The sequence below is a fragment of the Haliaeetus albicilla genome, chromosome Z, assembly GCF_947461875.1.
Source record: "Haliaeetus albicilla chromosome Z, bHalAlb1.1, whole genome shotgun sequence".
NCBI classification, from domain to species: Eukaryota; Metazoa; Chordata; class Aves; order Accipitriformes; family Accipitridae; genus Haliaeetus; species Haliaeetus albicilla.
In genome coordinates this window covers 10,129,343-10,156,238 of record NC_091516.1, presented here as the reverse complement: position 1 = coordinate 10,156,238, position 26,896 = coordinate 10,129,343, and the positions used below count along the sequence as shown (strand labels likewise).

At 46.1% G+C, this 26,896-nt stretch overlaps 1 protein-coding gene across 1 annotated transcript; it reads left to right on the top strand.

The window, feature by feature from the left end:
• The first annotated feature begins 1,371 nt into the window (after positions 1–1,371).
• On the top strand, positions 1,372–4,902 carry HTR1A (5-hydroxytryptamine receptor 1A). The gene has a single exon (XM_069775899.1). The coding sequence runs from the start codon at positions 1,713–1,715 to the stop codon at positions 2,952–2,954; it is 1,242 nt and encodes a 413-aa protein (XP_069632000.1). The 5' UTR covers positions 1,372–1,712; the 3' UTR covers positions 2,955–4,902.
• The last annotated feature ends 21,994 nt before the right edge of the window (positions 4,903–26,896 follow it).

The following is a 26,896-nucleotide window of genomic DNA, read 5'->3' as shown; positions in this document are numbered from 1 at the left end:
TTTGGCTTTCTGCGTTTTCTGGGATTGTATCTGGCACAATTACAAAGCAGAGCGAAAGATCTCACGTCGTTAAAAATACTGAGCCGCAAGATAGTAGAAAGCCTGCCACAGAAGTTGTGTCACAGGACTTTCTTCTACCTTTCACGGACGGCTAGAGTTAAGCCTGTCAACAACACCTTTTTTTTTTTTTTCTTTAAATGACAGATGCGTCCCAGGTTTGTGATTGTTTGTTCAACTTACTCTATTTATGTTAACTGATTTGCTTATGATGTGTCGATCTGACACTCTTTTTTACTCAGGATTGTTCCCAGAGATATTTTTCTCATTTCACTTTCAGACTCAGCCTTTCCCCCTCCTACCAGGAGGAACTGTAACGCTTTTTACTTCATTTTCTCCCCCCCCCCGCCCCTTTTTTTTTGTCGTTGTTGCTGTTGTCTTCAGAGGACAGTGATTTCAACAGTGTGTTGCACTGCAATTCCCGTCTCGGGAGAGCCGGGGGGCAATGCCGTCTTTCTGCGGGGAACTGGACGGCGGGAAGCCGCACGCCGGCGCCGAGCCCCCGACGGCAGCGACCGCCCTCCCCGCGGCAGGACGCTGGGGCGAGGGCATGAACCATCAGGAATGGGACTTTCATCGGTACAGCACTCGTAAGCGACTGAGCGGGAGCCCTGCCCGGCACTGGGCTGTACAGCAATCCCTCCCGAGACATCCATGCGACGCTGCTGCCCGTCACCCCTCTATCCCCGCACCCGCGGCGGCACGGCTGGTGCTGCTCTCCGGGCAACCCCGGCCGCACCGTGTCCGCTGCGGTCGGAGCGGCGGCCGGGCGGGGGGCGAGGATGCAGACCAGCAGAAAGTCCCGCCGGCCCCGCGGCCGCGGGTGCCCGGCCGAGCCCCGCCCCGGGCGCCGCGCCCTCGGGCCGCCGCCGCCTGCCTGCAGGTGGCGATAAGCACCCCCGGCGCCACCGCCCCGGCACCCCCCCGTCCGCAGGCGGCCCTGGGGTGTGGGGTGCCCCCCGCCCCAGCCGGCAGCGCCTGGCCACAGAAAGCCTCCCCCCCCGCCTCGCACACCCCGCACAGGCCCCGGCGTCGGTCCCGAGGGGAAGCCCAGAGCCCCCGCTGCCAGGGGCGGAGCTGCGGAGAGGAAATTTGGGGGACCGGGGGTGGGGAGAAGTCGTGATGGGTTCCTCTGCGGTGTCCTCCCTCCCCCCCCCGCCCAGCGGGGAGGGGGCGGCGGGGAGTGACGGAAACCGGCGCCCTGCCGCCCGGTCCGCCGGCGGCGCAGGGGGACGATGGCGACCCAGCGAGACCCCCCCCGCCGCGGAAGGGCGGGATGGAGGGGGGGACGGAAGGGGAGGGGAAGGAGGGAGGGGGAGAGCAGAGAGGCAGAGCAGGAAGGAGCGGCGCGGGAGAGCGGCGGAGCGAGGGGCAGCACCTCGGCGAGCGGCGGCGGGAGGGCCGCCCCCGCCGCCCGGGGCTGCGCGCTGGGCAGAGGCGGCGGGGATGGGCGGGCGCGGGGCGGCTCCGCCAGCCGCCGTCCTCCGAGCCTCGGCCGCCTCCCGCCGCGCTATATAGAGGAGGGAGGGGTGGCGGAGGGGGGGTGCCCGGCGTGGCCAAAGCGCACGGGGCGGCGATGCCTCCTGCCAGGGAAGCGCACAAGTGACCGGCGCCTCTTCCCATGCCCGTCTCCTGAAGCGACCCCCCCGCCCGGCATGGATGTGGCCAACAACACTACCTCCCCAGAGCGCTCCCCCGAGGGGGCAGGCGGCCCCGGCCTCGCCGAGGTGACCCTGGGCTACCAGCTGCTCACCTCCCTGCTCCTGGGCACGCTCATCCTGTGCGCCGTGAGCGGCAACGCCTGCGTGATCGCGGCGATCGCCCTGGAGCGCTCCCTGCAAACCGTGGCCAACTATCTCATCGGCTCGCTGGCCGTCACCGACCTCATGGTGTCCGTGCTGGTGCTGCCCATGGCGGCCCTCTACCAGGTGCTGAACAAGTGGACGCTGGGGCAAGTCACCTGCGACATCTTCATCTCGCTGGACGTGCTGTGCTGCACCTCTTCCATCCTGCACCTGTGCGCCATCGCCTTGGACAGGTACTGGGCCATCACGGACCCCATCGACTATGTCAACAAGAGGACTCCCCGGCGGGCCGCCGTGCTTATCAGCCTGACCTGGCTCATCGGCTTCTTGATATCCATCCCGCCCATGCTGGGCTGGAGGACGCCCGAGGACCGCTCAGACCCCGACGCCTGCACCATCAGCAAGGACCACGGGTACACCATCTACTCCACCTTCGGCGCCTTCTACATCCCGCTCCTCCTCATGCTGGTGCTGTACGGCCGCATCTTCAAGGCGGCCCGCTTCAGGATCCGCAAGACCGTCAAGAAAGCAGAGAAGAAGAAAATCGCCGACACCTGCCTCACCCTCTCCCCGGCCGCCCTGCAGAAGAAAAGCAACGGGGAGCCCGGCAAGGGCTGGCGGCGGACTGTGGAGCCCAAGCCCGGTGCCTGTGTCAACGGCGCGGTGCGGCAGGGCGAGGACGGGGCCGCCCTGGAGATCATCGAGGTCCAGCGCTGCAACAGCTCCTCCAAGACTCACCTGCCGCTGCCCAGCGAGGCGTGCGGCTCTCCGCCGCCCCCCTCCTTCGAGAGGCGCAACGAGAAGAACACGGAGGCCAAGCGGAGGATGGCTCTGTCCCGGGAGAGGAAGACTGTCAAGACCCTGGGCATCATTATGGGCACCTTCATCCTCTGCTGGCTGCCGTTCTTCATCGTGGCGCTGGTCCTGCCCTTTTGTGACAGTAAGTGCTACATGCCCGAGTGGCTGGGGGCAGTCATCAACTGGCTGGGCTACTCCAACTCCCTCCTCAACCCCATCATCTATGCCTATTTCAACAAAGACTTCCAAAGTGCTTTTAAGAAAATTATCAAGTGCAAATTTTGCAGGCAGTGAAGCCCGCCGCTCCGGGACGGGGCAGCGGGGGTCCTGCCACTCGCTCTCTCCGCCTGGCCCCCGCCGCAGCGTGTCCCGTTCCCCCCCCCCGCCCAGTCCCTCTACAGCGCCGGCAGAAGGGCGGGGGGCTCCGGGATCCCCCTCCGCAGCGCTCCCGGTTCCCTCGCTCCTCCTCCCGTCGGACCAGCCCCTCGGGGCAGGGCAGGGCAGAGCCCCACCGGGGACGGTGGGGGGACGCCCGGCCCGGGGGGGCTCCGCGGCCGCCCTCGCCTCGCCTGGCCTCGCTGGGGCTCCGCTGCCGGCCTCCGGCGCTCCCGCCTCTCTCCCTCCCTCCCTCCCTCCCCTCCATCGTTCTGGGTAGACTTAGGGTTTGCAGGTCGTTGCTTGTGGTCGCTGTAAACCACAGTGTCTGCCCGAGTAGCATCGGTAAAAATAAACCACCCTATGCAGAAAACCTCCGTGTCGGGGTTTTTTCTTGGATTTACGAGGAGACGGCGGGCCGCTCAGAGTCCGACCTCTGTCCGGCAGTGTGGGTATGGAGGCTGAAGGCGACTCCCCGATCGGAAGAAGGGGCTTTGGGCTCGTCGCCTGCCGGGCTGTTAAACCACCAAATGGATTTTCTCGGGGGAAAAGCGACCGTGTTCTGTAACCTTGCAATGTACTTACAGAAACATCCCCGTCTGCGTTACGTGTGTCTAGCAGCTCTCCTGCTATGCTAGGACCTTCCAGTTCATCGGGCTTGCCTTCGTTACAGCGCAGGGAGGTGATGGGGCTTAACCCCCTACCGCACCCCTCATTATATGGAGATATGTATATATATTTTTTAAATGCCTTTGACCGAGGGTTTCCCACCAAAGAAAGGCTTGGCGCTGTGCCACTGTCCCTTGAGTTCACCGCGCACGCAGCGGCACAGGGAGTTTAAGCACCCTGCGAAGTAGCGTTTCTTTCTTCTTCTTTTTTTTTGTTGTTGTTGTTGTTTTGTTTTGTTTTGAGCGGCTCGAAAGTTTCTCCGGAGACATCGCTCTTGCTTCTGAGGCAGCCAGCTGCGGCACATTTTGCTGGGGGAAGAAAACCCAAACAACCCGCAAACAAACGAGAACAAAACGAACCAAACCGATCAACCAAAACATTGCCATGTGCTCCGTGGCAGAAGGGGAGGGGCCGAGAGCATCCGCCGGCGGCAGCCGCAGGTGGCGAAACGGGCATCTCGGCGCCGGCTGGGGAAGCGGCAGGCTCTCTCCTGCCCCGGGCCAGCCCCGGCGGGGGTAAGCACGACCCTCGCCGCAACCTGTGAGCTACGGCCAGAGGCAGGCAGTGTTCCAAGGGCAGGGAAAGCCAAGCCTGGCCTGGCTGGTCTCCGCGGTGGCCCCGCAAGCTTCCCCCTCCCCCGCAGAGTGTGTCCCCCCCCCTCCCGTCAGTCCCAGCTGCTTGGCCCCAGGAAACCCGGGGTGCTTCCCCTTGCCCTTCCCCGCCTGGCCTGGGGTCGGAGCAGGACAAGAAGGACAGCCTTACCCGCCGCACAGCCCCTCTGTCCGCCCTGCCACCCTGCCCCTTCCCTGCCGTGCCCCTGGCTCTCCCGCCGGCTGCGGCCGGGACCTGGGGCCGCTCTCGGGCCGGGGGCGGAGGCGGGGGGGGATGGCGCCGGGCCGGTACTGGCACTGGGCCGGCTGCCGCGTACCTCTGCGACGGGCTGCCTGACATGAATGCTTGACCAAATATATATATATATATTTTTTTTTCCTGGTTATTTTTGTGTAATCCGTGTTACCTGTAGGCAAAAGGAAATGTTAAATCTGTGCGTCACGTGAATGTAAGTGTCCGGTCATTTCTGAACTTAAACCGCTTACATTAAATGACAATAGTGCTTTTAACAGCCTCAGATATATAGCTGATTTTCTGAAAATCTTATTTGACCTCACTTTCGCAATTAAAGTGATCTTTGATCTTATCTCCTTTTCGATCACTCCTAACCGCTTATGTTCTAGGTATTCCTGAAGTGCCGGTGCGTCAGAAGAATCAGCCTACAGTGCTTAGGAAGCCGAAACTCCTCCTGAAGTGCTCGGATATCCTGTGACTTTGGGACCCCCCCACCCACCGGCGGTGCGGACTGGGCAGGACCGCCGGGCACCCCGGGGCAGGGGCGGGAGCGCACGGTCGCCCCCGGGGCGGGCGGTGGGGGGGGGGACGGGACACGGACATGGACGCGCCTCGGTGCGGCGGGAGAGCTGCCGTGCAGCCGGGTTTGCTCCTCTCGGCGCCTCCTCCCCCGAGTCCCGCCGACTCCTGCAAGTGCGTTCCTGCACGTTTTGCCCTTTTTCTTTTTTCTTTTTTTTTTAATTTTTCTCTGCAAACCTTCCTGCAAACTGCTCGGCAACGATCCCGGCCGGGAAAGCGTGGCGGCCCTCCGGCCCCGCACGACAGACGGCGCTGAGTCCCTCCCCGCACCCCCGGGACTGGCGCCTGGCTGCGGGGGGGGGGGGACGACGGGGACGGGGCCGCCCTGCTCCGCCGAGAGCCCCGGGACGTCGAGGCGGGGGCCACCCGCCGCCGCATCAGGCAGCGCGGCCAGAGGGGTGCAGCTCCTGTGCCCCCTTCATCTGCCTGCTCTCCCCCCCGCGCTGCAGGGCGAAGGCAGGCGGGAGCACGGGCGCAGCCCCCGAAACCGCGCCGGGGGCTGCGAGAAGCCCCAGCCGCCCCGTGCCGCTGCCGCCTGGGGCGGGAGCGGGGGGGGGGGAACTTCGGGGCTCGGCAGCGCACAGCGGGGCGAGACGCCCCTTTCCCCGTCCAGCCTCGCCGCCTGTCTCTTCGGGCGGGTGCCGGCTCCTTGCAGGGACGGGACGCGGGGGGGCGGCCCCGGACCCCTGCTACCCGCCCCCCCGTCCCCCACCGCACACCCACCCCCGGGCGCGGAGGGTCCGCGGGAGCCACCGCCAGCCGCTCTGCCTCTCCTCAGCAGGGAAAAGAGCTCTCCCGCGGCTCTCCGGCCCGCGGCGTGGCCAAACGGGCCGGACCCCGGTGGGCCCCACGCCGGGCCAGCAGCCGCGATGCCGCGGGGGGCTTCCTCCGCCCCGCCGCCCCCTCCCGGGGGGGTCCCGCCGCCCCGCGCCGGCCGCGGCGGCAAAGTCTCCCCTGACCGCAGCGGGGACAGTAGTGCCCTGAAGAGTTTTACGTTTCTCACTCCCTCTGTCGTCTTTTTTCTTTTGGGTTTTTTTTTTTTTTACCTCCCTTCTATTAAATTCTGTGACGCGGAGGGAACGGCCTGCCTTAAAAGATGGGACTTTTTGTTTCTCTGCTGTAGTTTCCAAATTCCTAATCTGATGTCCACTAAGATTAAAAAAAATACCCCAATCAAACAGAGAATTTAGTGCTTTTTAAGGGAGAACTCAATTCTATACTAAATCAATATTTGTGGCTGGTTGCAGTATTATATTTGCTCCACTAACAAGCAACCTCCTCACAGCCTAGAGAGCTTCATTTCAGTTTTAAAGGACCTGTGGACCTCAAGCAATGAATAAAGAAAAATCCAAATAGAAAGCAAAAGGTTTTATGTTTTACACGGAGCCGCAGAAAATTGAGTTTTAACAACTCAAGTCAATTGTGAACGCCAAAGATAGGCATAGATATAAAGGCTTTTAACCTTTCTTCCTTTAAAAATGCTTCTTTAGACTGCTGTAAAACAAGAAGAAAGTTTCATAACTCTGAATTTTCTCTGCTCTGTGGCTCCGTCCAGGCTGAATTTGGGTCCGAACCACACATCTGACAAGAAGTACTGGCAGAGCAGTCCAAGCACACTTACACTGGCCAACTGTACTTATGGTTGGGGCTGGGGAGACGAAGGGGTAGGAAAAAGGGAAAGACATGCTGGCATAATCTATATTGGATCAAACTGTAAAATGGATTTTGTGACCATGCAATTTCATCTATTTAAGCAGAAATCTTCCCCATAAAATGTTTAAGACTCCCTACTTTCCCCTGACATTCCCATCCTGACAGAAACATGCTGTAGGTCTGGCAGAAACAACAACTAAATCCCCCAAACAAATGTCCCCCAATCCTCTCATAGCTAAAAATCTGATCTTTAGAATCTGCAGTTTCAAACATTACCCAGGGCAATATTGTGAATTTTACATTAAAACACGTAACCAAGAAATTCATCCCTCAGAGAAAAGAAACAGAAAAGGATGCTGGGAGTGAATTTCTGTTTCACAGCTGCTCAGAGAAGCAATTTTGACAGGATGGGTAACTATTACCTCTTCGGATATGGCTGGAGAAAGTCCAAAATGGCTATCATATAGCTTGTGAACAGTCCTAGCGGGGCTCTGTGAAATCTAAAAATGATTACACATCTCATACTTTCAAAAATACTGTATCTTCTGTATTTCTGGATCTCAGCCCAGGTCACCCTGCTTGGGTATACATTGTTGTGAGCCTCACCTTATCTTGCTGCCTACAGCTGAGCTCCTGTTCCCTCTGAGTAGCCCGTGTGACTTCCAGCCACAAAGAGGGGCAACTCCGCAGCATGAAATTCCTTTTGTTGGACTGGAAGGAAAAAATTTTTGGTGCATGGTCCTTTCCATAGCAAGAATGTAGTCTAAACTATTTGACTTAATGGGGTGGCTTCTTGACTTGGGCAGTGAGTGACAGAAGATTTATTGGTGTTTTCACACCTCTCTCAATTAAGAGGAAAGGCAAATGCTCAGGTACACAGAGGACTGGAGACTCAACCCTTACAAACACTTACATGTGGCCACAAATTCCGGCCTTGCAGATGTCTCTGCCAAGTCAGTTTGGCAGGCTGTCAGCATTGTCCTGCAGAATGTAGATGAGGGATGGGAAACAGATGGATTATAAAATATTTTAAAAATTACTAAACCTGAACAAAAATTGATAGGACTACAAAAAAAAAAAAAAAAAAAAAAAAAAAGGCACATGACCATCCAGATGGTTCCTGCAAGTTTCACAGACCTGTTGAAAATAGTGAGGCTCTTAAAAAGGGAAAAAAATAATCTTACAAACAAACAAATTGACAGACAGACAAATGAAAAAGGCACAAAAGCCTTGTAATGAAAATGCTGGCCAGCACAAGCAGAGGTCAGTATCTGCTCCTGCTGTGATAACATCTTGTTTTATTGTTTGTACTAAGCAGGACTTGAAGCATCTTTTGCTATTGGGCAGAGTCAATATAATCCTTTCAAATCGACTTCCACATTTCAGAGCTATTTACAGCCACTCTGCTGAACCCTAACTTATACAGAGAAGTGATGAGGTTGATGTAAGCTAACGGTGTTATCTGTGGCCTATTTTAACTTGTACCTTGTTCCTACTTGGCATTCCTACTGCAGTTGGTTTGGTGGGCGGATGTAGGCCTAAGGGATTTTGTACAGAACGAACCTCAGGGAATATCATACAGCGTACGCTATACCATTTCACACATATGCCCACTAGGGAACGTCATGCGCAATCTGATCTTTAAACTGAAATCTGCTTGGTAGGACAGAGCTGGCTTATAATGCAGTCTTTGTTCAAGTGACTCAGAAGGAAAATGTCATTTTTCAGTTTGATATCTAAGTGACTGGTTATGATTTTAAACTATGCAGTGACAGAAGAAAATAGATACAGTGGTCCTCTGCTTGAACTGCTATGGCCCAAGCATAAGGCTTTTGAACCAAAGTGAGTTATGAAATATTTGGGAAGCTATTAAATTTGGCATGTAAACATTATGTCTTTGAAGTAAGATCTCAGTAGACATTCATTTCTAGGTGGGCTTTGGAAGAATGCTGCCAGGTGAAGTGGAGCTGGCTTGGATTTGAAGGCAGACACCTGAACCATCAGATACCACACCTGGACCACACTCAGAGGTGTTGCCTGGACTCAGGTTTGGCTGGCTGCCTGTCATCCAGATGTTGACCTCAGACAGAGATTGTGGACATGTCATGTTTAGTGCAGATGAAATACCAAGCTGAGTGTTGCCTTCAAATTGCCTTTGGCTTCCATCATCTTCAAGCCTCTTTCTCTAGTTCCCCCATATGCGGTGAATAACATGGGCAATTAATGTGGGACTGCGCAGGCAAAGGTCCTGGGGGAGAGCTGCTGGTGACAGTCTTTGGGTTTGCCCTGGAGGAGTTTTTTGGCACTTGCAGTGTCTTGAAGGCAAGAAAGGAGCAGTCAGAAACTGAGAGCATTCAAAACAGGAGTCAGCTCTGCCTGCTTTCAGAGAGGAGGCTTGACACTGAAGAGCAGTCTCAGAAATTTCTGCTCCTGAAATGGAGGGGACAGCTCTCGTCACACTGGGCAGATTATTGTAAACCTCAGACCAGACCAGTGCTGAGCCAAACAGGGTCTGATCTGGTCAAACTGCCTGTTGAAAATTGCCTCCAGCGCACTTTGCTCTTTGCCTTTATTGTACCCAGTCCTGAGAGTAACTGCCAGCTTTGTGCAAGCTAGGCAGGTGCCTTTGCCTCCTCCCTTTGAATGCTCATCCATGGGCACTCTCTCCCAGCCTCTGGCTCAAGCCTTGAAACTGATGCTACAGAGTTAGTGGCACACATCTGCAAGGGGTCTTCTCTTTGTTCAAAACAGCCTTGCCTGTCCGGGCTCCCTGGAGTGCCTGTGGTTCTGGCCAAGGAGAGCTGAGAACTGCAGGTTGTATCCACCAATGTCATTCATGCTTTCAAGAGAGCTAATGTAGGTGGGACAGTAACACACTTTGGGACTGGGCTTGGTTCACTACTTTTGATGTCTGAGAGTGTGCAAAGCTTATAGACTCTGGCTTTTTCTTACCTTTTAAGAGGGGAAACTACCTGTAACAAATCAGCAAAGCCCATTTAACTATAAAATAGATGCAGAGATTGTCCTTTTTGATAGGAGTTATATTTAGGATGCACCACTATTTTCTTTATTATCATGTTTGTCTTTGTTCCTGTGGTGTGCATTTGTGGTTAGATGGCAATAGACTTGGAGGTAAAGTTGGGAATTCCCAGGTTCAAAGCTCTCCTCACAAAGCCTAATAGCCTGTTTTAGCCATCTTATGTGCAAAGGAAAAAACACCTGTACAGAGAGAACAAACAAACAAACAAAAGGCAGGAAACCCATTGGATCAAGGCTGTCCCTTGAAGAATACTGCTGTCTTCAGAAGAACTGCAGAAGGCATGAATTTAGTTTATTATGTCTTCAGCCAGCTGATACGCTACCTTATTTTGTCACAATTCAGTGCACACACATTTAATCAAAACACCGTACAGGTCAAAGAGGCAGTTTTCCCCACTGTACTTCAATTACAGACACCTATTGTGAAAATCCTTGGGCTAGTTGCCTGAAAATGCCATCTTCAGTAGCCTTCAGAATTTATTTCCCCCCTTTCCTGTGGGCAAGTCAGCCAGTTGCTCAAAATTGCTGGGTAAAAGTTCTCTAGGTTTTCAAAATTGCTACTGTGAAATTACTGTGGGATCTGTCTTTGCAGCCTCATTTTCTTCTGCAGCTCCATAAAACTTAAAAAAAAAAAAAATCAGATTTGCACAAATTCTAGTCTGGCTTCAACAACAGAAACAGAGGATGACAAGCACTCTGTCTGTCCATCAACCCCCTTACATAGCTGTGGCTTTTTTAGTAGGGACAGGCAAATCAATGTTTCCCTATGGAATTCAAGTGAATGTGTGTGGAATGTTTTTGAGAACGTTACAAGTTTTCACAGCATCACAACAGAATCTGATCTGTGGTAAAAGTTCACTGTAACAATATAAAAAGAGTATATAAGTTATTAAAATGAGAGACAGGTAACATCTTGTCTTACCTATATTTAATCATCTCCTTTATGAGCCACTCAGTGTAGAAAAACGTTTCAAGCAATGCAAAGTAGCAGCTGTGTTTAGTGACTTATGACATAGACATAGTTTATGTCCTATAATACATTGCTAATATTGACATTATGAAATTATGTGAAAATAGCCATGTAAAAGGCACTAGCCACATTCAGAGCTGAAATAATTTACCAATGTTGTAGAATTTTACAGTATCTCATTAAAAATGGTCTTTTGGCTAAAGTATTTTCTCCCTATCAAATTCTTGCCCAAGCACAAGCATTTCGAGGGTAGCAGTGCAATTTACAGGAGAGATGAGCACTTCTAGATGTGCCTTTCCACCGCCCATCCCAGAGGCATGCAGGGGCTCAACCCCTGCCTTTGCAGGGATATCTCCTTAGGCATGGGCGGTCGCACAAGGCACCTGCTTTGAGAGCACAATTTCTTGCAGTTCCCAGCTGCCAGTAGGATACTGCAGTAATTACCCACTGGGGAGAACTGGTGGTGTGATGCTGTCCAGAGAAAACTGCATCACTTCCACTGTAAAGTAAGAGATTTACATATCTGGACATGCAATTGTAGTAAGTGACAGTATTTATGGAAAGCACGTGAAGAATAAATAGATAAATTACATTTAGAATTGAAGTCTTTTGTAAGTAAAAAATGAGTAGGACTTGTTTTTACAAGCTTTTCACTTACTTGCAATGTCCAAATCAGTCTAGTGCTGCACTAGGGAACATTACTATGTTGCTGAAGACAATGGTGATAACTCACTGAGAAAACTAGCAGTGCATTATGGGGTAATCAGGAATGCACCTTCACGGCAACAAGCAGAGAACTTCAATAGCCGTCTGCTATGTTGCATAGACCTCCTTTTACTTCACTCAGATACCTGAAGTCCCAATCATGAATCACCTCCCCAGTATGGAAACATTTTAATTTTCAGTAGCTGTATTTTACCAAAAAAAGAAAAAGCAAAGTATAGTGACATATGCCTTGGAAAGAGAAAAAATTACATTTCATTCCAAGAACTTCATTCAAATTTTGATAAGTAAAGAGAGAAAAAAAAAAGCAATGTAATTTCACTCATAATTCAGTCAACTTTTACTGCTGTGTAAACAAGTAAGGGTGGTTATGGTCATCACTCTCCTTGCATGGAAAGCTTCCTATTTATTGACCAATTGAATTTTTCCTTTCTTTTCCTTGGTGGATTTTAGAATTTATTGTATGCAGAAATGTAGTAGCAGTAATAGTAATGTGAAATAATGTAATACCGAGTAGATTATGATAGAAAGCAAAATAATTAACATATATAATCTCCAGTAGAAGTCTTTACAGCTAGAAAAAAGATTTGCATTTTTTTTCTTTTGTTGGATTTGTAAAATGTACTTGCAGAGTTTTACCAGTTTAGTCTTGTGTTGTAAAGTAGCCTGGTAAATCTACAGTTCTAAAACAAGTTATTATGATTATTATTCTGGAAGGCTACTGGGTTTTGGCATCACTGCTTATGAATAGGCACAGTAGTTGCTGTAATGAAAATTTGTCAGTAAGATTGTAGAGTGCATCCATACCACATGCTGCTTATTATAAACTTGAACAGTTAGATCTTCTTCTGGATGTTATTCCCTAGGAAAGCATGCACAGACATGCCAGCCTCTCCAAAGGATGTAACCTTGTCTTTGTTGTATTAGAACCCCTGAGAAAGCACTTTCATTTAAAGAGTGCGTCTGCAACCAAGCAGGTTGGATTCCTCCCACACTATCACATACAGAGTGCAGCTCATCATTATACTCATGGTTGCTACATCTGCATCCAAGAGTGTTCTGCTCTTGAGCTCAAGGCACTGATATCTTCACAACTGGCTGTCATTCTCCTGCAAGTTAAATTTTAAATAAAATCAGAACGTAACAGCTATTCAGGTTAAGACATAGGTATGACAGCTGAAGTACCTCTGGCATTGAAGACTGCAAAGATCAGTATTAGGGTGTACCTACTGTGTGCCTTTAAATAGAAGAGGAAGGAAGAAAGCAAAATGTTTCTCCTTCCTTGCAACTTCATCCTTCTTTTCCTTTACAAATAAAAAAAAAGGATCATGTCAGAGGAAGCCTGAATTCAAAATCTAAAAACTTCTGTTGTATATTGAAAATGTAAATTGAAATCTAAAAATATGCATTGAATTCAGTCAATTTTGTTGAAAAAAGTATTTGCATTACTTAAAAAACCCCCAAGCAGCTAGTTCTAGCTGAGATATTATTTCATCACAGCATGGTAACACTTTGGGCCTCTGTTGGTGAAGGGTCTTTGACTGTGCTGTGGAGCTGGTTAGACACTCATCAGAAGGCAGTCAGGAGGACGAGAGACCTCCAGCAGTTCCAGTAGAAAATGGATTTTGGCCTGAACTTACTTGAAAGCCTGAAAGACTGATAAAAGAGTGTTGTTCCTGAAGCTTGAAGTTATCCTTGTGATCAGAATCACAAGGCACAACAAGCAAGTTGTATTTAACCCTTTGATACCAGCAATGGCCAGGACAGTCCATGCAGCCTTCTTCCTTTCCTTTTATTTCCCCATCGAAATAGGGAAACTGACAGGAATCACAATTCTTTTGGGTTTTGGGTACTTGGTTGGGGTTTTTTTTTTTTTTTCCCTTTTCTTTTTCAGTGTGTACAAGAGCAGTAGGAAGGAATGCAGGAGAATATCAGCACTAAATCCCTGTCCCCAGCCAGACAAAAGTTTAATAAAAAAATGTATTGCAGCAGGATGAGATTCAAATGTTAAACAAGTCTGGGATATATTCAGTCTCTGGAAGAAGGAAGAATGAGGAGGTATAGAGAACTCCCTTATTGCACTCAGCACTAGCATTAGAAGAAGTAAGCATCAGTTATCAGACACATCATTCATGCTGGCATTTTTAAAAATCAGAATTAATTATTTAAAAATGTTTTGCCAGTGTCCTACTACTGGTTTTATATGTTAAGTATATAACTTAACAAAAATTGGGAAGTTAATCATAGCATGCATGAAACAGGCCTCAATAGCGATGCCCAAGGCAAAATGCTTGTGGATTAGTCCACTTGTAGAGATAAAAATTTAGAAGAATTTACAAAGATACAAGAATTTTTGGTGAGAAGTCTCAGGGGGCAAGATGGAGCAGGACACACTGGAAAAAACACCAAATCCTTTCCCCAGAGCAAAATCTTTCATCTTAACTTTTATGGACATTATCAGTGGCAGAAGGTTTGAAAAATACCAGAAGGAAGGCTGTTCTTATTCTGTTGCTAAATGTTAGGAAAGGAATCATTTAGATGCAGTGCCTAATCTTCAGGCAAGAGAGAGTCACACAGTTTACTTAAGTGCCAAATAAAGACCAAAAGCTGGGCTATGTGCCTGCACTGAACCAGGACCCTGTGGCTTTTTAGGTTCCTCTCTTTCTACTTGTCAGCCTCATCCTGGTAACCTCAATTTTACACAGCTATTTCTACTGAAAGACTGGGGCTATCTCTCAATCACTGTGTTAGTGAAGAGGAAGCACTGTAAAATCATATATATATGTATATATATGCATTTCAGCTTACTGTGTATGGCAATTGTTATAGATGCTCATGCTTCAGTTCTCTGTGGGTGCAATATCCTGCAGGTTGGAATACATCCCTTAGAGACAAGCGGTTTGTATCTGGAGCTGGATCCAGTTAGTCTTTTCCACTTATCACAGTTTGGATGAAGGCTTATGGCTGCAAGACTTGGCAGACAGGCAGTCAGACCACATTAATTCAAATGGGTTCAATATAAGGTTGGCTGAACTGCATGGCTATCTGTATGCCAGCAGACGCAGACTCTGATGGATGCTCAGCTCAGCTCAGCTTTGAAGTCTTGCGTTTTTAGTACATAACTGCTGTAACTGTAAATTGCACAAGTCAGAAGCTGAATCTAAGGGAGGTGTCTGAAAAAGAAACAACCAAGCAGAGTATCTTTCCACCTAGAATGGCAGCTGAATGTAGACCTCCCTAGGCTGTATTTCATCATTAGTTTGCCCAGGAAGTCAAGGCACCATATTCAAGTAGCTGATTCACATTGCTGTATCCAGATTTACTCTAATGTCTTGCAGCTGGTTTAACATTAGTTTAAAGCTCCATGTCCCTCAGTTTTAATCCTTGGTAAGGCTGCTTTACAGTTCAGTGAAGTTCCTTTGTATGGGATTTGCAGTGCCATGGAACCCGGAGTCATTTGCAAACAGTATTCAGTGTAGAGGAGGGCTGGTAAATGGCCCAACAGTATTTCCCCCAGGAACGCTTTGTCAGATCTGGGCTCCCTCAGGTAGCAGTGTACCAAAAGTGCTCTCCTATAAAAATCTAAGAGAGGTCGGTTAACATGGGCCACTTCAGTGAAAGCTGGTCAGAGCGCAGGTCTCTTCATCTGTGTTTTACTGCTTGCAGCTTTGGGGTGGAGGGGTAGTTTCCAGAGCAGGATGGTATGGAAACAGAGCACTTGTACTACTTGCTTTCCTTATGCCTTTCAAACAGCAGTTGAGTGGAGATACATGTATTACTGGGAGGCAAAGTTGAACTGGTTATTGTGAATGAATTATTGAGAATTTTTCAATTCTTTTTTCTGCTCACAAGCTCTCAATGAACATACTCTGTGCCATTTTGACACTGACCTCTTCCTGGTGCCGTAGCATTGCCACTGGCTTTGGAAAGTCACATTGGGCACTTTCTGGTAAGCGTTTGGTGAACATATTCTGGTTTTGGGTATTCATGAACACTGGCATTGCCCATCTCCCATTCTTCACCTGTGGGTGCAGCTGATTGCCCATGTCACTTAATATAGGCTCTGCTTCAGGATCAGAGGAGACTCTGTTTAACAGCAGCAGAGGAGCGGCAGCAGCAGATGGGCTGTTGTGGCTGGATATGCTCTCTCCTCGGGTGTAGTGCCTACTGTCGCGGGAGGCACCGTCTTTTGCCAAACAGTCACGCAAAGGCTCCACTGATGCAGATGTTCACAAGAGCTAGTTAAGACTGGTGTAAGAGCTGCAGTTCAGAGTATAACTATTTGTAAAGAATGTTTTTGCAGAATTAACCAGCTCTACGTTTCATATGACTCCTTATTTATATCTCTTCTTTCTGCTATATAAAGCATGCTTAAAATGAATGTTACTTTCTGTATGAGCAAAACTAAAAGAACAAACAATGGACTTAGTCATGTTTAATTATTGTTTATAGGTATATTCTCTATAAATACCTGATACTTTAATTGATGTGATGTTGAACAACCTGTTAATGATTTCCCTTAATCAAATGCAGATCTTTGCACATGGGCAAACAACTATTGTCCTGAATTTAGTCTCTCTTCCTCTTTGCAAGGCCTTGTGGGTTGTACTGTAAAAAATTTAAGAGCTTTCAGAGTGGGAACAAGAACAACTGTTACCACTGGTATAAAATTGTACAAACTTTCTCTGAACATCCTTATTAACAAGATCTTATTAGCAATTTTGTTTCCATAACATATTTCAGGTACATAGTATGTTTGCCCAACCACTCCATCCCTTTCTGTGGGTATTGCTGAAGGCTGTTAATGGCCATTTCAATTAGCTAAAATAAATTGTGCCATGATGAGGACAGACCAGTACAGAGAAGAAGTAAATTCAGAAGTTCTGTCTTTAACAGTCTGTCCTTTAATGTATGCTTCTCGCCCCAGCAATGAACCTCTACGGCAGGCACAGCAAGATCTGAATGTAGCAAACACCTGAGCACAGCTGGTCAGAGTTACCCTTCCCCTTTGTGTTTGGGCTGCTCATGCCAAGGCTGTGATATCTACTAGTGCTCCACAGCCTTTATCAATCAAAGGACCACCTAAGACTTTTAAAAAATCACCTGAGATGGTCTAATTATTTTGAAAATGATCCACATACCATTTTTCCAATGCTCACACCATAGTATTCATTTTCAACCAAATATAAGCTGGCACATTTTCAATGTTTATTACCTTTCATCTTCCCCAATTTTATTCCTTTCCCATTCACAGGGAGGTTTGTGTGTTTTCATAATGTTCTGCAGTTGTAGCATTTCATAATTTATGGCCCACCAGTGATTTACTGCACACAGATTGATAAATTGCTAGACAGGGACAATACAGGGGACATTCAGTCTTGCTTTTTTGTAGTCTTGTGAATAGATTACTTTGGCTTTCAGAAATGTGTGGCCATCAGAATTAATTATTAAAAAAGTAATAGCCTCTACTGTCTCCATAGATTTCTGAATACAGTATACAGAAGTATTTTGACTTGTTTTTCCTGAACAAATTCAACTGCTTTCTGCCATAAGCATTAACTGACAAAATGAAGCAATTTCTCTTCTGTGAAAGAAAGCATGGAACAAATCGGAAAATCGGTGGTGTCTAATATAGCAGGAGAAACTCATCTAGCAGCATAGTTACAGTCCCTGATGTCAGATGAGATCATCGTTGATATGGAGACAATAAGGTTTATTTAATGATGCCAGTCTACTTTCATTTTGTTGCAAGAAGGTTATGTACAGTGTGGAAGCTTACTCACTTTGCATAGTACAAATAGAACAGGCTATCATCAGGAAAAATTGTGACAAAAACTAACCAGTACAAAGCATGTAATTCTCACGCTGCAGGTGTACAGTGGCTTGAACAAATACATTAGCTTCATACACTGGCTGCAGTTGCTATAAAATTGGTGACCAAGGCAACTCGTGATTGTTAAAAGAACTGCTCAAGAAAATTGACTTTTTGTTCCCCCTCCTTCTTGCCTATTTCCCTTTTAGAAGAGATTTGTGCAATGGCAGCAGTGCATGGGCTGGCTGTGTGTGTTCCCAGGTATCTGCTGTCTGCCCCCCAGCAACCGGTGATCCCTCCTGTGCCTGCATGGGTCAGAAAAAAGGGCTTTTTTGGGGGCAAAGTATGTGACCTGGCAGGGCCAGGGATTTTACCTGGCTTTTGCCAATTGCGTGGTTATGCATTGCTGTAACTCAACAAACATGAGGAGACAGCATTAGAACAGTGTTGCAAATGGCTAAACAGATTTAGAGGTGGATGTTTTTCTTGCTTAGGTTGGGATGGGTTATCTTTACATTGTTTTGTCTTTTAAGTAGAAAAAAAAAGTGAGCAGATGTTTTCCAGATGAGTTAGACTTTCCTGTAGCTGGTTAGAAATGGTCAGGTCACTGCTGTGAGCCACATATTGATCTGCCTGAACTGAAGTAGCACTATAAATGGCCATTTGAATCCATTCCTGTTACTTAGTCCTGCTGGCATTTGTATTTTCAGGTACCTCATATAGTAAAAAAATCGGCAAGCCTTGGCTGTGTTCAATGGCGGAAGTAGGGACTTTTTCCCAGGCTTTGTGACCCAGAAACTGAACAAATTTTCTACTTGAGTCTTTGTACCGTGATTTCTCTGAGTGTTTACTGAACACACAGCTTATGGAAGCAAAGCAGAGAGCTGCAATCTACACATCTGATATTTAAAAAAGACAAAGGCCTCATTTTAAAATGTCCTGTCTGAAATGTTTTTATTACAGCTACTGCTGCTTGTCTTCTTCAATACTTTCTATGGAAGAATTAACCTCATCCCTTTGCTACTCCTTTTTCTCTTGCCCAAATCCGTAACAAGTCTGTTGTTTGGCTGCAGGCCAACAGACCAAGTTAAAGAGAACTTTTGCAATGCATTTAACAGGTACCATCTGACATACACCTTGGCAAGAGGAGGCATGCATTTGCTCTGCAGCTGGGCATTCTTTGCACAGCCAAAATATTTTGCCAGATTAATCAAGAAAAGCAAGGTAGTCTCACATGCTTGCCTGTCTCTTTCACCAGCAGCCTGGACTTCATCAGTTACAGGTTTTATAGAAAGAGAGAATTCCAAACAACATAGTAAATTTTAGCTGTATTTTGGATATGGCTATCTAGCAGACTCCTAATTCTTTTTCTTTAAGAAAACTAAGGTTAGCTTTTCACCCCCTCTAGTGAATCTTCAAAAATTATACATTAATTGAAGGGTCTCCCTGGTTAAACTGTTATAATGCTATGGCAGTATGTTCCGTGCTAGGTTTTGGAAAGCCAGCTGTAAAGCGTAATTGTACCTGCAGAAGCAGGACTAGATAGAAGCAAATTTTAATTTAGGCTAGCAGATTTCATTTGTTTATTTTCAAAAAGGCAGACATGCATATTATTAAATTACTGTAACTGACACCTCCAATTATATGTCTTAAATACCTATGGATTCTTTAATACCATTGAAACCATTTAGAAAGGACCTTAGCACTAGAAGGATAATGTATCAGATAATAAATGTGAATACTTAGGTCATTTTAGTTTTATTTTGAAAAACTGAATTCAAGGAGGGAGAGATTATACCAAAAAAAGGAGGCAATTCATATTCAGTGTAAAGCTTATAAATATAAGGACAGTTTATGGTTAACAACCATCCATTCCCAGAGGATTAAGGACATAGTACAGTAGCTTTTGAGATAAGACTAAACAAATGAAGCAGGATGTTGATACATGACCTCATTTTCCCTTTTTAAAATCAGGTTCTTAGCAATCTACTGCATGTTGCAGATTTAGCACAGCCAAAACCTTTTCTGCTGATGAAAAACAAAGAACCTCTTAGAATATTCAGGGCTGAGGTGGAGGTTTGGTGTCTCTTTGAATATTGGGTGGATTATCCCTGAAGGAAAAGACTTAAATGAAGGGAAAATAACAGCAGTTTTTTAGGTGGAAACTTCTTCAAAAGGAAAAATTATCAACAGCTCCACTCACAAATGATTCCACTAAGTGAGACTTTTCTGGAGGAAAAGGAGTTGAAGAGGAAGGGACATTTGGAAAGTTCTGTCTGTCATAATTGATTCACTTTTGATGTGTGTATATATTTTCTAAGTCTAGGCTCAGTTATGAGCTAGTTAAGAGCAAATGGGTGGTCCATTCAAGGTTACTCAATTCAATTAAATTGATTTCAAATCACTCACACCATCACCGAAACCATGACATTTATAATCCCTAAAATTGGTATAATAATTTTTTGTCTTTCAAATATGTATTTCAATAATTTATTTACTATTTAATTTATAAATAAACATTTTGTGAAAATAATCCTTTTAAAACATGATAACTGCATATAATTTATATGCAGTTTAATATTTCTTAAGTAATCAAAATATTTTGCTTTTAAAATTAATCAACTTATTCTACAAGGACAATTACATATGTGAACCAAACAATCCCAGTCATCACATCCTTCAGGATTTTAGATTGGAAAATATACTTCCCTGTCATCTCATTCATGCAACATAGGAGGTAAATGTGGTGTATTTTCTTCCCTCAGCTCCTACAGAGTACCTAATTTTAAATGACCCAGCTGTGGAGATTGACCTTAAAATCAACTAAAATCAAGAAAATATCTGCTTTGAACTTTAGAACTAGGTGTTGATGCCATAGGATTTAGCACTTTAACAAGCTGTGGCTTTAGGCTGTTGGCAAGAAATTTCCATCAGTCCAATAAGATTGAATTCTTCAAGTCTTCTTTGATAATGTTTTTTAATTAGGTTTAATAAGAAGTGGGTGGTTTAGGCCTCATAGAAGGCAATCAATATTTTTAATTTAAATTATGAATAGAGTGCAGGAAGTGACTTCTTTAAAGCCAGCAACGCACTGTTACTGGAATGTCATGGAAGTACTCACTGGTTTGTCTGGAACACGACATTAAAACTGTGTAAAAAAAAAAGTTATCCCTTCTATATTCAAGGCAAAATGAGGAAATAATGGAAGTCCTGTTGTTCTAGTTACAATGTCATATCCATCAGTATTGCTTGTGGGACACCCACACCAAAAGACCTTGAGGGCTTTGGAGACTGTAAACACGAACAGAGGCACAGAGTAAATAAGGAATCAAAGAGGTCATACAGGCAGAGGAATGAAGCACTGGCTTTGCAGGGGACTTCAAGGAAGAAGTGGATATAGACATAAGAAATTAAAGTTATTCAAGGTGTTCTCCACATGAGACTGAGGGAAGGGTAGGAAGGCAGAAAGTGGAAGAAGCAAGAGCTCCGTGCATCTGTCTTTCACATCCCAGCAGGCTGAAAGGGATTCATCCTAGGGTGGCATTTTTCTCAAACAGCCAGACTTTTGTCCCTCCCAATGTCTGTGTATTTCTGCTTGTGCCTTATTTGTGCCTTGCAGATGGCAAAGTCTGACTCTTGCTTAGGTTTTGCTTGTTTATGCACAAGAGGAAGACTCTTTTTTTTTTTCTTAAATATATAATTTTTGGGCCACACCTCGCTGCCCAGCTCTGTGCTGCCTGTGATTGCCACAGAGTCCTTTACAGCCTGTGCTGCATCTTCCTCAGCCCCGTGCTAACACACAGAGCCACCACCTCCTGGAAAAGTGTAAATCACTTACTGTGTCTTGGGAGATGGCAAGGGGGAAGGTTCCTGGAGCACCCTGGTCCTGCTGGATGTGTAACCCTGAGCCCAAGGGGCCATGGTCAGCTCCATGTGCCTGCCCAGAAAAGACTCCTGTCCTTCCCCACCACAGCAATCACCGCGGAGCGCACTTTCTAAAGGCAACCTTGCTTTTATAAAGAGCCAGTATCTGCTATTTTTAATACTTGTTCTAATTAACACAGCAGGAAGCAGTTATGTTTTTAGGTTCCTCAAAAGCAGAACATCCCCGGGCCTCACAGTTGTTCTGGGCTTCTTCCAGCCCCGGCTGAACCTACTGATAAAAACATCACTAACTCTAACTATGAGGTTAATTTTCTAAATCAGCACTTACCCAGCAGCAGCCAGACTTGCATCCCTGGTCATCTGCATTTTTTGTGTTTTAAACCAGTGCTTGCTCATATGGCAGCCCTTCAGCATGGATAACTAACAGTGATTCCTTACTGCTTTCCAAGCTGGCATTTGTCTGCCTCTTCTCCCCAGCCTCACCTCAGATATTAATTTTTTTCACTAAGAGAAGGAAGAAGAAGGATTTGAAGGCTGGTGGAGGAGAAACACGGAGAAGGAAGGGCATAGCCTAGCTGTGCAATAGGGAGTTGGGGCAGTTGTTGATGCTGTCACTGCTCGAGGAGAAAGCAGTGCCCCATGAGGTACCTGGCCCCAGCCTGCCGCATTATCCTGCAGCCTGTCCATGACCTAAGCAGGCATGTACAGGGACAAATACATCCGAGCCTCGTCCAATTTGGGACCTCTCTAGGACCTTCTCTAAATAAAATTCTCACTAACTGTGAATGGTCAGAAAGTATTAATAATGCAGTCTGCCCTTCCAGAACTCAAGGGCACACTTGCCATGAGGATCCGTGATGTGCGTGGCTTCCCTGCCATGTGTAAATGTGCTGTGAAACAGGGCACGGACAGATACCATCGGGGTATCTTTTTACTTGCTTTGCAGTAAGCAGTGCATGTTCCTCCCCAGTACCATTGCTGAGGAATGTCTTAAAGCCTCTTCTATATTTTGGTGGATGCTTTTTCCCTAGTCGGAAGTGACAAGCATCCAGCTCAAAACTAGTCATGTTTTTGTTTTCTCTCTTCTTTGAAAAGTGATCAATAAAATATTGTTGCTGCATTGTGGGCAGAGGGAGCACATTGTTATGGTGGCTTTCATTTAACTGCAGCTGCAAACATTATGTTAGCAAATCAGCTCTCTGCTGTCATTGAATTGGTTCTCTACAGCCCTATAGTTCAGGAAAAGCTGTACCAGAATATGTGAAACACTCAAAAGCAAGAAGCCATTTAGAACAGAAACAGCAATGGAAAATAATTGACCAGAGCCAGCAAGGCCTTGTATTAAATTACCTGTGATAGATCAAAGGACAACTGCACAGCTTTGAATAATGGAGCTTTGCATCTTTCTTTGACATTCAGACCAAGATTTGATTTAAAAACTGAGGTGTCCAATCCCTGCTAATGGCACCTTCGAAAAACTCCAGCTGCATTCACTCTACAGTCCAGGGGAATAAAAACCCTCTTCTTCTTTTACCTGAAAACCAACTAAGGTCAGCATTTAGCATGAGCATTTACACAGAAAACTCAAAATACACAGTATTGCTGAGTATTGCAGGAGGAATGAAACCCCATTTGTTCTTTGCCACAATAATGACAAATAGGAAAAAATAAAAAGAGGAAATTTATTATTTCAGCTATCTCAGGTCTCTACTATCCAGCATAGGGAGTGGTGTCCCCTTTCAAATGCAGCAGCACAAAGACTCATGTCAGTCAAAGGAGGCACTGGCAGTGGTTTATACTAAGAAGAAAACCCAGAGCACTCCCTGGCTTCCACCTTACAGTTCATCTGAACCACATCCATCATGGCCCTACATAGCTGGGACCTTCAGAGCATTGGAAGGAGTCTCCACCACTTTTTGTGACCAGAGGAGGGGTTAGGAAATCCCTGTGTTGAGGAAAGCACAGCAGTTATTTCCTTCCTAAGCCTGAGGGATGGGGAGGAAGATATATGGAATAGGGGAAGAGCTGATTAATGTTCAGTGAGCATATTCTGCACCCAAGAAGGGGATTAAATATTACTGGATAAAAAAAGGTCCATTTGTGTAACAGAACCTACAATTCTTTCAGAAAAATTATACAATACAAAATTGACACAGTCCTTTAACTGAGATGCACTAGTATTTGGCTTTTTAGCTCCTCATCTTCCCTACCCCAGAATCCAAAAGAGATCCTTCAGCTGGTGGAATTTGGCACAGCTTTCATTAACTCCAGTGGAGCTGTGACAGTTCACGCCAGAGGAAGACCTGCTCTCAGGACAAATGAATGCTGCTATCATTGCTGCAGGATCTGAATGCCGAAGTATTCTCCTGGCCCATCAGATGTGGAGTACTGCTGAGCTTAAAAAAGGTATGTGCCAGCAGCCTTCATGAGATTCCGGCTTCTGCTTGAGAACTGATAGCCCTTGGCATCAAGTACCCTGATTGCTGTGCTCACAAGACTACCTATCAGTGAAAATTTCAGCTGGGACTTTTTTATTTATACTCTAGATGTTCTCTGTTTCTAGAAAAATTGCTGCCTTTATGGTCACAGAATCACAGAATTGTCAAGGTTGGGAAAGCTGGCGCTATTAATCATTAGAAGCAGTTTCTCTCTTGCACACAAAGAAGAACAGATGCTGAAGTAAAGTTTTAATGTCACTGAACTAATTCCTTTTCTGAAAACTTTTTTTCCCCCCCTTGGATACTTGCAAATCGTGCAGAAAGGAAGGCTTAAAATAATACTATATTACAGACCATACAGGTTTACAGAATAATCCACATTAAATGATATTCTGCAAGTATACATTTTAAAGTATTATATACATGTGGCTATGGGATAGATTTATAGAAAACAGAAAGAATTTTCCTCTTTTTGAATACACATGTTTGAATAAGGACCACATGCATGTGTATACCCATACAAAGCACGCCTGTAGCATCAGTTAGCTGAGTAAATGGAGTTCTTTTTTTGGGCCTCTACTTCATTAATTTTAAGTAGGTAGTCCAGAGCTATGGGATGTGCATCAAGAGAAATTTCTAAATCAAATTCTGTAGTCTTTCTTGTACACTTTTATACTCTCTTTGGTCTGTGATCCTGTCAGTTATGTGTACCTCTGCATGACGATAACAGAGAGCAAAGAGTAAAATATTCGCTAGTGCTGGGCATTTTCCATCAGCAGCTGAAATAATACGCATTTTTCTGATTACTGAGGAAGGCTTTGGCTGATATGAGATTAACAGACAAAATAAAGCTTTTCTACATCTGAATAGTAGAGATTTCACTACTTTTTTCAGTTTTATTTTAAAAGAAATACAGATATTTATTCTAATACGTAACCTATTCTTACCTTGTAGGCTTGAAAACTGTTTCAGGAAGGGGGAAAAGGACTTTAGCTTATTTACAGCAGCAAAACATTTTTAGACAAATATTCAGCAAAGTAGACAGACACACCATAATATCTAAGTTCACAGTGTATTCAGGAGAAGAGATTTGCTGTGTCAAGCTTCATAGATTTAGTCAAGTCTGGATAGGTATAGCTTTCAAAATATGATGGATTCATCACAGACTAAACTGATCTGTCAAGGGAAATAATCTGGGTAAATCCTTGAATAAAAGTAAAAGAACAAAGCTGCAATTTTTACTTGAAACTTTAAACAAAAACCTAAAAGATTTCTCATTGGTTGGATATTTTGATATTTTTTCTCATTTAATGAAACCTGTGATCATAAGAAGAAGCAGATAGATCAGACAGCTAAACTGTTCCAAGGGAAGTAAATACCAAGGGTCATTTCTTAGATGTGGAGCACCAAGGCTCATATGGCTGTATGCAGAGAGCTCCAGCTGAAAGAAACTAATTCCTAATCTGCTGTCTTGCTGATAAACTGTAATTGGGGACTGATTGATTGTATATGAGGAGACTTTCATTCTCTTCTACGCAGCCTGACCTGACAGCCCTGGTCATTTCCTGCCAGAGGCTGGAATAGGCTTTCTCAATCACCAGCAAAATGGATTTATCTTGCTGAGAAAAAGCACTTGAGTAGTATCTTGAAACACTTCTCATTTACTAAGCAAAATGGGATGCAGCACATGAAGGAAGTGTTTGAAACATGGACCAGCATTTTAAACAGGGATTCAGCAGCAGATCATCAACTAATCAGTGCTGCTTATTTGATTATTTTTCCAGTCTCTTGTGCAAATGCTACCTCAAAGTCCTCCGACACCACTGATGGCAGGATCCTACACAACTATATCTCCCACTGTCGAGGCATACCAAGCAACTCTGCATAGGCTTCTTGTATCATGCAAATACAGCTGAAGCTAATAAGCAGTAAAAATGCAAGCTTTGCACTGGGTTTGCTCCCGGCCTTTGCTCCCATCCCACTTTAAGGGCTGATGGGGAATGTCAGCTCTCCCCCATCCCAGGCAGCACTAGGCTTTGAGCCATGGCCCTAGACTTGCTGGGGTTTCGGGAAGGCCTTTGCTGACGTGCCTGCGGGTGGCACTGGGCAGGTTACCAGGCATAACACCGATATGGCTTCCCAGCTGGCTGCCAGCAGCCAAGGGGGAGCAATATGGTAACAGGAGAGGCAGAGCCACACAGGCCACTAAGGAAGTCCTCACGGATGCTGAACTCCACTGTGGTCCTGCTCAGGTTACACAGTCTGCTCTTCCCCGACTTTTGATCCCGATGTGTGACTGCAAGTGCTTAACTTTCTGTGTTTCATGGCTGTGTTTTAACTCCCATGCTGTAACATGAGAATAGTGCTTGCATCCTTTGGAAGAGACAGAACGGATTTTATGGTATCTTAAATCTTGTTGGAAAATACACAGAGTCCTCCTATGACATCCAGTCCTGGAATTTTGTAAATCCTCTTCTGAGATAACCAGCTCTTTCTTCAACATGAAAAACAACATGTTGAAGACAGGGGAGACAAGTGGCATTAAGGTCTCAGGACACACAGCTGTGTGCAATGGCACTACCAAAATAAGTAATTGTGGGGACCTTTGCCTACATCTTTGAAGACTGCAGCTGAGCTCAAACTCTCTCTTGCTAATTTTCAATTCCTAAGGGGTAATACAGCTGTTTAATTTCTACAGTCCTTTTTTTGAATATTGCTTTATTAACATTACTCTTGTTGGTTGACCTGATCTGCAGAGTGTCCAGGTTGAAATAAAGTTTTGATCGTAACAACTTTGTTTTGTCATCGTTCTACCGAGGATCACCAAAGAATCTGTCTCTCCCCATGGACATGGCTGGATGGCACCATGTCTCCTGCTTCCTCTTCACTCTCCTTAATTTGCTCTTTTTGAGCCCATTCCAATATCTGGAAAACCCACAGCATTTTCTTTTCACTTCACATAGCTTTGCATTAAACCTTTTATGAACTCTTAACTGCTTCACTCATGCCTTTCTCATGCTTGGGACTTCCTGCCATGTAAAATACCCTGCTGTTCCATCAAAAACACTTGCAAAAATCCATCTGTTCTGTAAAGAAACCCATTATCATTAAACACTGTACTTTCTCGCTCTGCCCTGTTATTAGGGAGACTGTATTATACAAGCTTTAGCCTTAAATCAAAGGGAGAGGCTTAGTGTATTTGCTTTCCGTTTTCCATCTATGGCAAAGCCTCATGTGTGCTTATGTT

What these genes read in the sequence shown, in the direction of transcription:
- HTR1A (XM_069775899.1), top strand. Translation starts at nt 1,713, where the DNA reads ATGGATGTGGCCAACAACACTACCTCCCCAGAGCGCTCCCCCGAGGGG.